General features: G+C 51.8%; 1 protein-coding gene across 1 annotated transcript in view; it reads left to right on the top strand.

Annotated features, from left to right (window-relative positions):
- Egln1 (egl-9 family hypoxia inducible factor 1) overlaps window positions 1-16,905 on the top strand; it is a 38,695-nt gene extending 21,790 nt beyond the window's left edge. Inside the window, 4 exon segments of the mRNA XM_032887656.1 lie at window positions 9,740-9,859; window positions 11,259-11,395; window positions 13,503-13,570; window positions 14,783-16,905. Of these exon segments, the coding sequence (XP_032743547.1) occupies window positions 9,740-9,859; window positions 11,259-11,395; window positions 13,503-13,570; window positions 14,783-14,838 (381 nt within the window). The 3' untranslated portion in view covers window positions 14,839-16,905.
- Window positions 16,906-17,253: the final 348 nt, after the last annotated feature.

Genomic DNA, 17,253 nt, shown 5'->3' with positions numbered 1-17,253 from the left:
GGTGCGATACAGGGAAGGGGTGAGGACGGGATTCCCCTGAAGCCTGTGGAAAGAAAGGCTGCACCTGTGGGTGAGAGCAGACGGTGCCTGGTGTCCATGCACGGGGAGAGGAGCGTTCTCTCCTACTAGGCTGCAGTATTCCCCGGGTATTCCAGGGTCCTAGTGTCAAGGGCAGGGGTCTGGCCCCACACAACAAGTACTTTCTGGGGGAGAGACCCTAGGAGGAGGCCTGGGAGGAGATTGGGAGATGCTGGGTTTGACGTGGGAAAACAGTCTGTCGCTGTATGTGGCACCGACACCACTGGAGGTGAGGATTTGGCACCTTGGAGGCCGAGCTTGACGATTGCCCAGCAGCTGCTCGTCCGTGTGCCTCAGTCAGGCGGAGGCTGAGCAGGCAGTGCACATTGGCACGTGCTCCATGCTGCCTCTGGGGCCACGTCAAGTCAGGTTACAGATGAGGAAATGTGCCTCACAAATGCCCACAGTCACGTAGCCGCTAATTGGCAGAACCAGTATTAGGAACGAGAGCCAGGCCCTTTAAGCCGGGCCGCTCTGTTCTGAGTCACCTGCTCCCCGGGTGCTGACTGAGACCAGGGTGTGAGGTGTTCTTAAATGAAGGAGACCAGGGCCCAGCATTCAGGCTTTCAGACCGGCTCCTGCAATCCTGAAGGACGTTGACCAATAACCTGGCTACAGCTGGCAGGAGGCTTTGAGCAACCAAGAACTTGGCCTCTCTGGTTCTGTCCTGGGACATCAGCGTAGTCTCCGTGGTCTTAGGGTGATGAGAGCTTGTTCTCTTCCAATGACCTCAGCAGAAATCCCTGGTCTGAGGTCAGCAAGGTGGCTCAGCAGGTGACGGTGCTTGCCATGTAAGCCCAGTGGCCTGTGTTCAATCCAAACACTGCACAGATTTGCCCTCTGACCTGTACTGGTACACACAGTGGCACAGCACATATGATCATCCCACACCCACACACAGTAACACATTGAACTTTTAAAAAAGATTTTATTTACTTATTTTTATGTATGTGAGCACACTGTTGCTGTCTTCAGACAGACACACCAGGAGAGGGCATCAGATCTCATCACAGATGGTTGTGAGCCACCATGTGGTTGCTGGGATTTGAACTCAGGACCTCTGGGAGAGCAGTCAGTGCTCTTAACCACTGAGGCATCTGTCCAGCTCCCAAATTGAATTTTTAAAAATCTTTTTAAAAAAAGATTTATTTATTTATTATATATAAATACACTGGAGCTGTCTTCAGACACACCAGAAGGCAGCACTGGACCCTATGGGTTACAGACAGTCGCCAAGCGGGTGCTGGGAATCTGGAAGAGCAGCCAGTAGCGCTCTTAAGTGCTGAGCCTTCTCTTCAGTCCCAGCAAATTGAGGCTTTTTTTTTTTGGTTCTTTTTTTTCGGAGCTGGGGACCGAACCCAGGGCCTTGGCGCTTCCTAGGCAAGCACTCTACCACTGAGCTAAATCCCCCAACCCCTGCAAATTGAGGCTTTAAAAGTTAAAAATCTCAGGGTGTGGCTGAGGCTCTGGCTGTCTTCAGTTCTGAGCGTCACTTAGCCCGGCAGTTTTTAATTCTGCTACTGTTACGAATCATAATGCAAATTATCTGTGTTCCCTGATGGCCTTAGGGGACCCCTTTCAAAGGATTGGTTGACCCCCAAAGGGGCCATGCATGACCCACAGCTTGAGGACCACTTGATTAGCCTCCAGCAAATTTGGGCAACATGCCGTCCTAAAGACAGGGAGAGGATTTTACCCAAGTGGAGCTCTGAGGACTAGGGTCCGGAATTCCCCAGTCATTGAGGCTCACGACAGTGGATAGGTGCACCTGCTGTCCACAGGTGGCAGGACCAGGACCCTACAGGGACTGAGATACGGTGACAGTGAGACCCACGCTGAAGAAGAGTCACAGGCAGGTAGATGCTGATGCGAGAGGTTCTTGCTTTATGTGCACGGGTGCCCTGTAAATGTGTGTGCTACTGGTTCCCAGCACAGTGCAAGGTGGGACTGAAGTTTGCCCAGCCTGGCCAGCTTCCAGCTGTACTCTCTCTACTGCCATGACCTTAGGTGGCATTGGTCTGTCACAGTATAGGAAGCAGAAGGGTTGACAGCAAGGGAGATAAGAATGGGCCAGTGTTCTACCTTTTAAGTTTTTGTTTGTTTTATATATATGAATTTTTTTTTTGCTTTTGGTTTTTGGTTTTTTGTTTTGTTCATTTGCTTATTGAGACAAGATCTCTCTGCGCACCGTCTGTCCTAGAACTCTTTGCTGACCAGGCCGGCCTTGAACTCACAGAGATCTGCCTTCCATCCCAGGTGCCGAGATTAAAGTTGTGTGCTACCACGCCTAGCTGAATGGTTTGCCTGCACTGATACCCATGGAAGCTGGAAGTGGGCATCCGATCCCCTAGGACTGCAGTTAGCAATGGTTATGAGCCATGTGGGTGCTGGGAATATGACCTGAATTCTCGAGAAGGGCAGCCAGTGCTCTTAACCGCGGACGCTGAGCCGTCAGTGGACTCTCCAGCCCTGTGGTTCTCAGCCTGTGTGTGGTGGCTCCTTTGGGGGCCCCCATCAGAGCTCCTGCACACCATATATTTACATTACGATTCCTGACAGTAGGAAAATTACAGTTATGAAATAGCCATGGAATAATGTTATGGTCGGGGTCACCACAATTACCATGTATTAAAGGCTCAGAGCATCAGGAAGGTGAGGACCACTGTTCCAGCCCAGCTTCCTAATAACTTAATTCATAATTTTGAAGGCAGCTTAAATATCATTTTTGGGGTTTTTTTTTTGAGACAAGGTTTCACTCTGTAGCCCAGGCTGACCTGGATCTTACTGTTGTAGCCCAGACTGGTCCCCGACTTCTGAGCGCCATATCTCTAGGCATATTAAGCCAGCTTCATGTTTCAACCCTGCAAATGACCTTTAGCTTTATAAGCGGCCTTGCAAGTCTCTATTTCTGACAGTCCTTGGGTCTGTGGAATTCTGGTTGGATAGCTTCATTTTTTAGTTTTATCTCTAGGGACTGTGAAGTCTCTGATTCTGTTTAATTTTCGTGATAATAGTTGCAAAACCATACCCAGTGTTTCCATAACACTTTTGAGTTAAAAAAAGCTCGGTCCTATTTCAGGCATTTTTTCTTATCAGAACGAGCTTTTCCGAGGGCTGTCCTGTTGTTAGAATTGAGTATTCTCAGAAGAAAGAGATAACATCCCAGGCTGAGCCGGGCTGTGGGGTAGCTGGTGCTGCCAGGCTGGGCAGGCAGGTGGCCCGGGCCCCCTCCACATGGGGGCGGACAGAGCAGACATTGAGCATTCTGCCTGTGCCACACTGCACCCTCCAGTGGTGCCCAGCCAGAGGCGGCCATCTTCCACCTCTCACTCGAGAAATCAGTGTCCGTGTTACGCTTCAGCGTTGCCTGACCATGAGAGCACCCAGAACCAGGCCAGCTTGGCCTGCACGCCTGGGCTCATCATCTAGGCCAGCTGTCCCAGCCGTGTGGCCTCAGGTCGGCTCACTGTCCTGGCCAGTCCTCCACAGAGCAGGCTCTTATCCAGCCCCTGTGAGGATTGGGTGGATCTGGCCCTAGCAAGACCTCTTGGAGGTTATAGTGAAGGTGGGTGCCTACCTGGCTCCCACACCCACTCTTCCCGACGCAGGTCAATGAAGAAAGCGCCGGGGGTGGAGACTAACTCCTCGGAGGCCCCGCAGCTGTTAGGTGCAGCTGTTCTTCCTGTTGTCTTTGCACCAGGCACAGTGACTGGCACTGACTCGTCCTGGGCTGGTTTGTTAGCTTGGCGGGCACTTTACAGGCAGGGGCAGTTAGGTCCATAGGGGACAAATAATTGGTCCAAAATGACCCAGCCAGTGAGGAGTGGGGCAGACATTGCTCAGGGGCAGCTCTGCCAGACCCTCTGGTCCCGATCGTCTTTCCTTCCATGCTCCCTTCCTGGAAGGTTCACACACTTTAATTGTACACACTTACCCGCGGTCCTGGGCCTGTCTGACCTGGTCTCAGGGCCGGAGAGCACAGCTATGAACTGTCTTCCCAGCCCTTCTCCACTTTAAAAACTCTTTAGCCTTCCTTTTTAGGTTATGCATATAAATGTTTTGCCTGAATGTATGTCCATGCACCACATATGTGCAGGGTCCAAGGGGACCAGAGAGGGTATTAGGTCCCCTGGAACGGGGTTTAAGGATGGCTGTGAGCTGCCGCGTGGGTGTAGAGAACTGAACCCAGGCCCTCTGCAACAGCAGCAATGCTCTTAAGCACGCAGCCACCCATCTCTCAGCCCACTTTTCTGATTCCTTTATGCCTTAGATACTCAACGCCACCTTATCAGCGTTCTCCCGGAATGGTCCAGCGTGTGTCCCTGGGAATGGATGCAGCCGCCAGGCCTGGCCTCCACCCAGGCTGAGTCTGTAGAACCCATCGTCGTATTTCATGTTGCTTAGCTGGGTAGCTGCTGTGTGAAGCCAATGGCTTCCAAAGGCCTAGGCTTTGCTTGCTAGCTTTCATTTTTGTTGTCTGAAGGGCGGAGCTGGGATGTCAAGGATTCAGGGATCTCTGAGTTCAGTCCCCAGCATCACAGGAAACCATGGTGATGCGCGCTTATAAACTCAACAGTGGGGAGGTGCAGGCAGGAGCAGGCATTCCAGTCGCCCAACCCCTGGCTTTGAGACAACTCTGGGGTAACCAAGACCCTGTGTCAAAAGCACAGAAAACACAGAGAGGTGCTTATTACTCTGCCAGACTGTCCCTCTCCCCTTTTACAGCTGGCATTTCAAAATGAGAGCAGATCCCTCCAGGAGCCCTGGGATTGCAGGGAGAATGCTGTGACAGTCCCACGTGAGTGACAGTCCCACGTGATGACAGCTGCAAACCGGATCTTGACAAATCCTGATTGCTGTCTGGTACCTTTGGGTTTCTGTCTGTTTTGTTTGTTTGTTTATGTGTTGTTTGAAAGCAGGTTTCCTCCACGTAGCCTTGGCTGTCCTGGAATTCACACTGTAGATCTGGCTGGCCTTATCAGAGATCCCTCTGCCTCCTGGGTGCTGGGATTAAAGGTGTTTTTTTTTTTGTTTCTTTGCTTTTGTTTTTGTTTTGCCCTTTTATCGCAGAATCTAAGGCAGGCATAGTGACTTAACACATGTAATCCTAGCACTTGAAAGACTGAGGCAGGAGGATTGGTAGGAAGTTAAATCGGTGAGTTCCTTTACTGGTGTGACTTCCTGACAGAAACGTAGGATAGGGCGTGCCCAGTCGGTTCCTCCAGGTGGACAGACCATGGGTGTGAGGCCTTAAGAGAAGAAAGCCTGGATTTAATCTGTGCAGATTTTCACTGTCTGGTAGCCACGTGAGCCAGCGAGTGGTTTTTCAGGGTTCTCCAGATCATGTGGTTGGCTCTTCCTCTGTCATTGGTTTGTTTACAGCGTAGTCATTAGTCATTCTTGTCCTTACAGCTTTGGCCCCCAGTTCTTATCTTACTCCATCGGTCACTCCGGTGAGCACCGGGTCTTGTTACTCCGAATAACTAAAATGATTTGCCGAATACCAACACATGAAGCTGTGCCCGCAGACAGGACATACCATGCTATTGATCGGGCGACCAAGGTAGAGGAGCCATTGGTCTTAACAGTCTTTGGGTTATGAAGAATAAACCCGGGCTAACAGAAAAGCGTGGCTCCCCAAACCACAGAATGGCTCTGAGGAAAAAGGATGAGGTCCCCAGAGCATTGCTTTGGAGGTTGTGGGAATGAATGTTCAAGAGACTTGGAAGGCTGCTGGCAGTGTGCTGAGTCACCGGCGAGGTGTGGGGCATTAGGAAGCTTGACTTACTCCTCCCTGCAGCCACCTGCAGCGTGTACTCGAACATTCTTACAGATCTGCAGCAGTTAGTGCCAAACGAAATCACAGCATACTGGGTGAAACTATTCTGCTGTCCTAGTTAGTGTGTGCACGTGTGTGTGTATGTGCATGGACACAAGTACATGACAGTCCGTACCTAGAACCCCAGCACTCAGGTGACCCACACAGAAGGATCTTGAGTTTGAGGACATCCTGGGCTACACAGGGACACTGTTTCATAAAGAACAAAAGTTCACTCACAAGCAAGGCAGCACAGCTGAGGGTTTGGTTGTGAGGACCAGACGGGGGTTGTGCTTGGCCTGGGTGGAGTGAGTGATGGCCACGGCCTCTCTTGAGTGCCTCTGCCATGTGCTTGAGACAGGCCCTTGGACAGAGTGAACTGTCAGCTGCCCCCCTCTTCCTCTCATTCACAGTGAGAATAATTTCACAGCCTGTCGAGTTTTAGTTTTCTTAGCGTCAAACAATCTGTTTCCAAATCATTTACTCCTGGAGTAAGGGGGTGGGAAGGGGCAAAGAAGCGATACTTGGCTTTGCTCTCTTTGTACGGAAGCCGCCCAGGGCCTGAAGTGAACACACCTTGGGCTCCTGGGCCGGCCTCTTCCTTCCTTTCAGCCTCCTGGTGAGAGGAAACAACTTTATGGCCTTCCCCCTCATGAGAAGGCCCTCCATCTTGTGTGTTTTCATAGGAAAGGAGGAAAGGTAATAGCCCCATAGCTGCTCCCCCCCTCCCCCTCCTCCTCCGTGTTTTCCTCCTGGGGAGTAGAGACATCAGAGTTGCTGTCTGTGGTGTTAGGTCAGGGACAGGACACCACTGGAATCACAGGGGATTCGAATTGCTTACTCTTCTGGCTTTTTGTTTGCCAGGTTTGTTTAGGACTTAGCGTAGCTTTTCACAGACATTGATGTGCTGCCTGTCTGTCCTAGAGCTGGCCCAGGCAAGGTGGTTGAGGTGGCAGGGTGGCAGGCTGTTGGGCAGGGCGTGTGTGTGTGTGTGTGTGTGTGTGTGTCCAAGCTCCTCCAGTCCTATTATCTCAGGGACTGGAAAGCTAATTAGCATAATTAAATGGACTTACTTCCTTGAATTGAAACTTCCTTTAAAGCTTCAGGCTGCTGCCTCGTCCTTGCTCTGTCCCCTGAGCAATCCACCCTCCACCCAGAAAGCCCTGCCTTGGGCTCCTGTCACTTCCCCCTCTCCCTCAGAGACCGGCCAGTTGTTGGCCCTTCAGTGTTGTACTCCTCCGGCCTGGCTTCAGGGACCAGATTCTCCACGTCCACCTGGCCTGAGTCTCCGAGGACACGAGCCTTTCTGGCCTTGGTTTCGTTGACAGGTGGATGAGGATGAGCGTGCTGAGGAGGCCCCGCACCTGGCGTGCTGCAGGCCCTGCTCATGGTGCACTTGGCAGGTGGTGCTGTCTCTGCAGTCAGCACTGTCGCACAGGTGGATCTCACAGAGGTAGTCAGGTGTCCTCGCCGTCAGCTCCTGTCACCTCTGACCCTTGTTTTTGTTTAGTTTGAGGCAGTGGCTGTCTAACCCAGGCTGGACTGTAATTCTGTGATCCTCCCACCTCTGTCTTCTGAGTGCTGGAGTTACAGATGTGCACCACACACCCGACGTGATGTTCAGAATGGTATCCACGGTCCTGGTTTCTTGATTCTCGTCCTGGCTCTTTGGGATCCTCTTGCTCTGCCACAGTGTCCCAGCCTGCTGTCCTCCTGTGCGATGCCCAGGCACAGCTGTGCTTCATCGGATAGCCCTTCCTTCCCGACCCCAGTCACAGACATGCCTACCCTAGAATTACAGAAAACAGACAGACAGACAGACAGAAGTTGAATTCAGGCCATCCGGCTCACACAGCAAAAGGTCTTACCCACTGAGCCATTGTACCCCGCCACTCCCAATTTACTTTTTGTTTTGTTTTTCAAGAAAGGATTTCTCTGTAGACCAGGCTGGCCTTGAACTCAGATCCACCGGCCTCCCAAATGTTGGGATTAAGGGCGTGTGTCCCCACCTCCTGGCTTTATCTTTTGAAACAAGATCACAGAAGGAGACAGCTCAGGCTTTAGGTCATTCCTCACCCCACTCTGATTCACCATGACTTTCTCAGTTAACCGCAGGTGGCAGGATCTTGCTGTTAAGTCTGTGCCCTGTGACAGTAGCCATGGGTGCTGCGCTGTGCATCTTTGGCTGCTGGTGACAGATCAGCCTGAACCTCTCCCCCACTGCCACTTTGTCATCTCCAAGCACTAACAGTAAAACAAAGGTTTAGGAAGTCCATCCTGAGTCCGGACAAATGGAGGTATAACGAAATGTTCACCTGCAGTCCTGCCTGTGATGGGGAACAGGAGGGCAGGGCGCCCAGGGAGGTAGCGTTGGTGTTTAAGGAAGGATTCAGGCTCAGGATGTTTCCCAGTCTCTCTGAGGTGAACTACTGGCCAGCGACTGAATTCTAAGAATTAACCTTTGTCATATACATAAATCCCAGGGTAGAAGACTCTTGAAAACACTCGGTAATGGGGCTGGAGAGGTGGCTCAGAGGTTAAGAGCACTGACTGCTCTTCCAGAGGTCCTGAGTTCAATTCCCAGCAACCACATGGTGGCTCACAACCACCTGTAATGGGATGCTCTCTTCTGAAGTGTATGAAGACCAACTACAGTGTACTCACATAGAAATAAAATAAATAAATCTTTAAAAAAAAAAAACAAAAAAACTCGGTAACTACAGAGTTATCCCAACAAGCTCTCTCTTACCATGGGACAAGATCTCTCCCCCACTCTGAGCCACCTTCACTCTGGTGGGAAGACAGAGTCAACAAGTCACAAGTCACAAGTGACAGCGGCACCACAGATTACAGACCCGCTCACCACGCTCCCTCTCAGGACTTCTTCACGTTTGACTGGCAGATTGCTGCCTGCCTCTTTTCTGACAGTGGCGTGAATTTCAGTCAAAAACCAAACAAACAAAACCCATACTTAAGTCATACTTTAAAGTCACACATTTGTGCCTTTGAAGGGTTGACAGAAGAAGAATGCAGATACCAGGGAGAAAGAAATTAGCATTTGTCACATAGCTGAGTGGCAGAGGACTTGGTCGGTGTCTGTCTGGTCGCTTCCTTCGATCCCTCCACTTGAGCACAGGAGTGGCGTGAGCTGAGGTCTCCTCCTCACCGCACGGTTTCTGTTGAATCTCCGTCCAGTGACACACATGTACCCAGAGCACACGGGTACGGTGCCTCAGTGGACGTTATCCTCTCCGTGTATCATGCTGACCGGTCTCCTGAGCCAGGCCTCGAGGAGCTGAGCAGAACATGCTTCCCTTTCCCAGAGGGCTCAGTCTGCATCGAGTTTGCATTTCTTTTCCTCACTGACAGGACATGGGGCGGTATTTGGAGTTGGCCATCTATTACGGGGCAGCACCAGGTAGTTCATTCCGTGGGTTTGGTTCCAAGGCTAGCTCAGAAGCCAAATCCCCCAAGCAGGTCAGAAGCCATCCTTCTTAGGTCCCAGAGTGCAGAAGAATCAGGACAGTGAAGCGTAGAAACTCTCCTGACTTCTGTTATTGAAAGCAGGGGCCTTCGGCTTGTGGCAACTCAGGGTCTCCACCATTCGGACCCCTGACCCTCCATGTTGGCTCATTCCATTGCTGCAAAGCTGCCTTTGAGCTAGTCTCTACCCCTGGGGCTGCTCACCGACCTATGCCGTGTTCTTTATAATGGCATAGAACGGCCTCACCTCTCCTTCCTACAGAATGGGATCTCGCTACTGTCACGCTTGGGTGGGAATCAGAGTTCTGCCTCGAAAGCTCGCTCCCCCACTCACTCACGGACCGCTGTCTTGTTTTCCAGGCCATGGTCGCCTGTTACCCAGGCAACGGGACAGGCTACGTCCGTCACGTCGATAACCCAAATGGAGACGGAAGATGTGTGACATGTATATATTATCTAAATAAAGACTGGGACGCCAAGGTACGCAACTGAATTCAGTAGTGACGGTTTTTCTTCAAGCTGCGTTGCTCTCTCAGGTCCGCTTTGGCCTTGACACCCAGAGTGGATTTTTGTGACTTGGAACCTGTAGTACTGTGTCTGAAAACAGACGCTTACGTGTGAACACATGGCGGCATGCCTTGTGCAGTATGACCTTTGCGTGGTGGTGTAGGTGAGCCTGGGGAAACACACCAGGAATCCCTGTACCTACGAGGTGGAGGCGGGAGATTCAGGAGTTCAAGGCCACCCAGTTCGGGGTTCAGTGGGAGATGAATGTCAACCCACCAGTTCTCCTTAGGCAGCAGGGCGAGGAGGAAGAGGATGTGTTCGCCATCCCAGTCTGACAGGTCTCCGGAGCTGGGGACCGAACCCAGGGCCTTGTGCTTGCTAGGCAAGTGCTCTACCACTGAGCTAAATCCCCAACCCAGGTGCCCTTAAACTTAAGGCATCTGCTCAAAAGCATTAGTTTGTTGGGCTTGCCGGTGCACACCTTTGACCTCAGCATTTGGGAGGGTCAGAGGTTAAGGTCATCCATCCTTGGCTACATGGGAAGTCCGTGGTCTCAAAAGCCAAGTAACTAAATGTCTCCAGATTGGTGATATTAGTCTAGTGTTTTTTCCTCATAGTCTGAAACACAAGGACCAGGTCTGTATGCCTGCCCCCGCCCCCACTCCTCATTTAGGGTCCCCGTGATTTTCAGTGCACTTGATAGACTGTCTGTGAGGAGTATCTGGTTCCCACAGAGAACAGCGGTGCAGGTAAATGAGTCGTATGGGTGGAGCTGAGCTCTTAGCAGCTACGGTTAGAATTTAGACCCAGGCTGCACGGGGATAACTGGGTACGGAATGGGTTAGGATGGGAGATGACTCAGCAGGCTAGGGTGACGGCCACCAAGTGTGAATCTAAGTCCGTGGGACACACCAAAACCCAAAAGTTGTCCTCCAGCTTCCGTACATCCATAAACGTAGATTACAGAACAAACTAGAGACAGTCCGCTCACCTGCTCGCTAAGTGTGTGCTGAAAGTTAAAGCACTGTGGTCGTTTATGTGGTCGAATTACCAGGTTAGCCGTTTGGCAAAGGCTGCTTCACACTGTCCTAAGCATGACTAGAAATACTCGCCGGCTTTCAAACCTTGCCAATAGGGTTGGGAATTTTGTATACTTATTTGTGGCAAGTGCTTGCCAAAAATAAAAGGACTTTTCCCACGCATCCATCCTGCACGTGGAGCCTCAGCTCACAATCACACCTTGCTAGTCAGCATAACTGCATTTGCAAATAACCCCAGCTAAGCCTTTTGAGTCCTTTAACTCTGCCCACTGCCAGTTTAACCTGGTACGGTTCTTGGCGGCCCGTGCTGACACACTCTGCTCTTTTCCCAGGTGAGCGGAGGTATTCTTCGAATTTTCCCAGAAGGCAAAGCCCAGTTTGCTGACATTGAACCCAAGTTTGATAGATTGCTGTTTTTCTGGTCTGACCGGCGTAACCCTCATGAAGTACAGCCTGCATACGCCACAAGGTAGTATCCTGCTCACGGGAACTTGGTTGACAGCACGACAGGGCAGGGCGCGTCGAAGGGTGAGCCCGAGGTTTCCGTGCCGTCCAGGCCCTCCCTCGGGTGTTACGGTCTTCTTAATCTGAACGATCATGAGTGCTCACACATGTTCCCGAGGATGCCAGTCTGCTCACGGCCGCCCTTCGCCTGAGGTGTAGACTAGGGCTGGACCTCCCCCACTCTGTTGCCTCCCACCCCCCACCCCGGCACACCTGCTAACACTGCCCACTCTGGGATTACGTGTGCGTTTCCGGAGCGCTCTTACGGAACTACCAAAGGGAAAGGGGCAACTTTTCAAAAATAATTCGGAGAGCAGAAGTGGGGAGAAAAGGAATTGGGAAACAGACGGGGAAGTGGCCATGCATGGTGCGTGCTGGGAAGACAGAGCATAATCACCCTCCACATCTGCTGCCATGTGTGGCGCGTGCCTGCCATCCCGGCGCCAGAACTGCCGCAAGATCAAGGCCAGCCCCGGTCTACATATTAAACTCCCGGCCAGGAGACAGCAACACAGTGGGACCCTGTGTCAAAAAGCAGAGTAAAGCACAAAGCAGTCCCTCTGGTCTGCCCTGGTGTCTCTTTCACTGGACTTTGAGGTTGGATTCTAAACTGCTATGTCCATTCACACGTCCTCATGCATGTGGTTGTCTTCTGTTGTGCTGTTTGTTGTTGGTTTTTCCCCATGTAGCATGAGTTAGTGAAAAGATGCAGAAGCGTCTGAAAGCACAGGCGTGAGGCACATGCTTGCATTGAGCGTGCCTGGTTTTTCATCAGGGAAAGTGGCAGGAAAATCTCCTGTTTCCTCTGGCTTAGAAATTGAGCCTCCCCAGTGTTAGGGAGCAGTGGCCAAGGTTGGTGGCCATGGATGAGGCCCCCAGAGCCTACATGGTATCCGTCCTCTTTCTGCCTCTGACCAGCGCAGCCTGTCCATCACTGATTCCAGTGGGCGGTAGCTGCCTGGTCGAGCCTGAAGTCATAGGTGCCCTGACAGGAATGGAACCAGGCACGGCACACAGAGTGAAGCCAGGGTTGCAGTCAGGAGAGGGGCCACTGGGCCAGAGAACAGAGGCCAGAGGCCAGGTGGTCTGGACAGCCCAGGCAGAGAGCAGACCGGGGATGTGAGGAAAGAACGTAGCAGAGTTTTCTCGTGAGGCCTCGGTTCTGGGAGGCGCCGATCGGATACCAGGTTCTGATTGGCAGTTAACGGACAGCCTGGCACAGAGGCAAGAGCTGTTCCACCTTTATAACCCTGCTCCCTGAAAGAGACCATGGTAGGAGCAGGGATGCAGCCTGGGCAGAGCGAGTCGGCCGCTGGCTAGTGGAAGGACACATGCACTGTGGTGCCGGCCGCCGGCTCTGCCCTGTACTTGAGTCTTCAAGCAAGGTGACATGATTGCATATCTGGGTTGTTGCTTCCCCATGAACTCTGGCCGGGATCCACAGAGTCTTACTTACCTAAAGATGGCTCCTCAGGGACCAGCGGCCCAAGGCACATGCTCACATCCACGGTGTCTTCCTGTAGCTCCACTGTTCACAGCCTGTGCCGGCCGCCACATGCTATTTATTAGCTCTGGAGTCAGACACAGTGAGACAAGCTTCTGCTGTGCCACGAAGGCACCTGCTTTCAGCTCTGAACAGACCTGCCACACCACATTCACTCGTGGGATAAAATAGTTCAGTTAGACGAGGTCTTGCGGGAAGAGGTTAGTGAAGCCCGGCGTCAAAACCCAGTGACTTTCTGGGAAGGGATCCTAGAAGTTTGTGTTTATTAATTCTTCCTCAGTGACTCGGGGTCGGTATGACTACTGGTCTGTGTTTCTTTGTTCCGTCCACTGTCCTGCCTTCCCGGGCACTCACCCCGTCCTTAATCCGTTTCTGAGCCCGCAGGTTGGGTGGGCAGGCATGGAGAGAGGCTGTGAGCCTCCCGTGGGTGCTGTAGCTCATCAGCGGGGTGGACAGGACGCGCCTGCCTGTAACACCTGCGGGTCTCAGGCCGCTTTGCGCACTGCAGGGTGTCAGGAGCACTTGCTTCCCGGGGACCATCCTGACCGTGTCTTAAATTTCCTTCCAGGTACGCAATAACCGTTTGGTATTTCGATGCAGACGAGCGAGCAAGAGCTAAAGTAAAATATCTCACAGGTGAGCACAGCCGGGTGCGGCCGGGACAGCAGCAGATGGCATCTTCCAAAAGCCCCAGTCCGGGGTTGCTTTTGCCAGGTTCCCTAACTCCCTGTTTTGGTCAGGGCTTCTCTCATTGGTCTTCATTCTTACCTGTCGCAGTTGTCCAAAGCTTAGCAAAGGTCTGATGCGTGCATGAGTTTGTTAGCTCGGGCACAAAGTGAGCTTTGCAGGAACCCCACCAACCCCTAGCCTTGATTCCCCTCCCTGCCTCCAGCCTGAAGCTCCTTGATCCCCACCCCAACCCTTAGCCTGAAGCTCCTTGATCCCCACCCCAACCCCTAGCCTGAAGCTCCTTGATCCCCACCCCCACTCCAGCCTGAAACTCCTCGGTGCGCTAAAGGTCCCCTGGTCTCCTCCCTCTGTCTTTCATGTGAATGAATATATCTCTTCCTTTCATAACATTCGCTCTATAGAATGTGTGGTAGGCTGGAGGGATGGCTCAGTGGTTAAGAGCACTGGCTGCTCTTTCAGAGGTCCTGAGTTCAAATCCCAGCACCCACATGGTAGCTCATAACCATCTGTAATGGGATCTGATGCCCTCTTCTGTCATGTAAGTGTACATGCAGATAGAACACACACACATACATACATACATACATACATCATCATACATAAGTTTTCAAATCCTTAGAAAAAAAAAATCACGGGTGTCCACAAGGAAAGTCTGTACGGAAGTGGCTAACCAGCTTAGCAGACAGATGTGTCGATTCCCAGCCCTGCACAGGTCATGGACTTGTGCACCTTTGTGTCCTGGGACCCGATGCATAGCCAGTAGTCACAGGACCCGCTCACTCACCGAGTTCTAAGGAACCGAGCTCAACTTTTGTAAGAATGTTTTAAAAGCAAACAGCCTGAGATGTTCCCGCACTCTGTTTTCTCAGAGCTATGGTTTGTGTACTTTCAGTGGCACTCCAGGGCTCTCTAGTCAGGTGGCTTAGATTAAAGGTGGCGCTGTTTCCAGGGCGATGCCTCTGCTTGTCCTCTAAGATCTGTGCAGAGCAGTGTGCTTGTCACAGTAGCAGTGGGAACAGCTGGGGGATGAACCTGATGGCGCTCTGGAGAAACGAGGTGTTGTTTCCGGTGTTTGGGGTGCAGTCTCAGAAGGTCCAGTGCCCACGAGTGGGGTGCAGTCACAGCAGGTCCATGAGTGAATGCCTCTTTTTCTTGCAGGTGAGAAAGGTGTGAGGGTTGAACTCAAGCCCAATTCAGTCAGCAAAGATGTCTAGCAGGGCCTTGGGTCCAGCAGTACCCGCGTCACCTACAGCCTCTCAGTTGCCTTCTGTGGACCCGTGGACATGTGGCCAGGATGAACAGAGACACCTGCCTGCCATTTCATCTGGGAGCCAGGCGACTTCGCCAGGTGTCATCCAACAGAGGGCTCCATCTGCCGGGACTGTACTGTGGGGTCAGCTCCAGATCTGTGACTGCTCTTGGCCGCTGACTGAAGAGGAGACGCTGTCGGAGGAGAGTAGCTTTTCCATCTGGACACAAAACAAGGGCCCTTTGTAGGATTTTCTTCAGTCTTCTATTTTGCCAGACCTGTCACCTAACTGAGTTCATTTCATCTCTTTTTTATATCAAGTTTGAATTCGGGGAATTTTTGTATTAGGTACAATTTATCAAAACTGAATTAAGAAAAAAAATTTACAGTATTATTCTCAAAATAACATCAATCTATTTTTGTAAACCTCTTCATGCTATTAAATTTTGCCCTAAAGGCCTCCTACGATGATTGTCGCCAGTGAATGATGATTCCGTTTCTTCTGCCTGAAAGTAAAGGAAGGGCCCCGAGTCCTGGCTCACGTGCGCGAGGTTTTTCTTGGCCCGTCTCTCGGTGATTCGAACTCGGAAAGGTCGCTGCCCTCACGCTCCGACCTAACAGTGGATGGTCGCCACCGGTGCCCAACTAACTCATAGTTCCGAGAGGAAACAAGCCACAGGAAAAGGCTCTGTGTCTTCGGTTAATTTTTTTTTAAAGCTAAGTGACGGGCGATAAATGAGCTCCTCCTCCTCGGCTTCGGGTTCCCAAGACAAAGGGCTCTCTTCTGCGTCAGGTCTAGCCTGTCGCCGGCCTTGTCTCACGGCTGCAGGTTTCCCTGTGGCTTCTCCTTAGTTTGACTGTGCTTTCCAGACCCTTCCAGGTCAGGACCTTGTTCTTGCAGCAAGGCACCTGGTGGCCCCAGGCACATGGCTGTGTGTGTGTGGTCCTCGGCTCCCTGGACGGCCATGAGGCACTCTCATAACCAGTAATGAAAGCCGTGTGTGCCAGCTTAGAGAGCAAGAGGTGTACAGGCACACTCTCTGTTTCATGGGTTTTTCTCTTTTTAGGGGACAGAGGGACAACCACACAAGGCCGCCAGACTGCTGTCACCTCTACGGTCCCCTTAGCCAGAGTTTGCACAGATCATGGGTGTAACCCCTGTCCCCTTAGGTGTTACGTCTCCAACCCCGGTCTTTGCCAAGACGTGCGTATACAGAACTATTTCTGTGTGTCTCCCTTCATACCAGACTTAGCACCCGCGCAGTTCATATCCAGTTAGAAACCTTTTCTATGGGAAGGAAGCTCAGCCCTTCTTAAGAAATTGCCATTGTTCATGTAAAACATGAACACAGCCAAGTAAAGCCGAGAGTGGACAGGGCTTACTCAGCACTGTGCTCGAATGAGGGGCTCACAGCAGGAAGTCCACTCCTGACCCACATCCGCTGACCGCCTCTCCAGCAAGTGCCTCTGCGGCCGGGCCAGCCCAAGGTTTGGCCGCCCGGCTCCGAAGCACCGTGTTTCACATTTGGGAGGAACTGTTTGGCCTTGATGCACGAGGTCTGATTGACTGGAGCAGCAGACCCTGGAGTCCTTTGTATCTCAGACTTTTACTGATGTACCAGGTCCCAGGTTCTGCTGCAGGGGATGGGGCCGGGTGCACGCGCCAGGCAAAATTTAAATTCTATATCTTTTGGAAAGCGCATGCTTTCCTGGAGGTCACTGTGAAAAACAACAAGAAGAAATCAGGCTAGCTACCCCCTATAATGCCCACTTAAACTCAATTTCATGAGCAGGATTCTATTTAAAACCATTTGTGGCCCATATGTGTTCGTCCTGGTGAAAGAGAAAGCTTTATGATTCTGTTTCTGTTCAACACCTCAACCAGTCGTGGAACAGCCCTCTATCCACGACAGGCAGGGCACTTCAGGGTTCGCAGAGAGACTTGTGTGGTTTGGAAGTGGTGTTTCCTATGAAAGCCTCTCACGTTGCTTGTAAAGCTAATCTAATTAAAAAGATGTATAAATGTTCTTGAAAAAAAAAAAAAAGCTAACTGTTGTCACCTACAGCTGTCGTCTGTTTTCCAGCCTATTACCATGGGTATTCCTCAAGAGCCTGTTGGTCACTTACTGCCATCCATCTTGGGTCTAGTCCACACCACGCCCCAGTTCCCTTCTGTAAATAACAGAGTGAGCAGCCTGTAGTGCCCGGTGGTCGGGGGCTCCACCCGAGTTCTCAGCACTGGAGGTTCCAGCCCTCTCGGTAAGCTTTCAGGGTGCTTTAAGCCCCACAGCCATTGAATGCACTGCTTGGGGAGGGGGCTTGGTACACACCCGCGGGGCTCTTGGCCTGCAGCTCCACACGTGAGCATTTGATCTGTGGT

The sequence above is a fragment of the Rattus rattus genome, chromosome 17 (genome assembly GCF_011064425.1).
Source record: "Rattus rattus isolate New Zealand chromosome 17, Rrattus_CSIRO_v1, whole genome shotgun sequence".
NCBI classification, from domain to species: Eukaryota; Metazoa; Chordata; class Mammalia; order Rodentia; family Muridae; genus Rattus; species Rattus rattus.
Note: the sequence above shows the minus strand (reverse complement) of the source record. Positions and strands in the feature narration are given on the sequence as shown.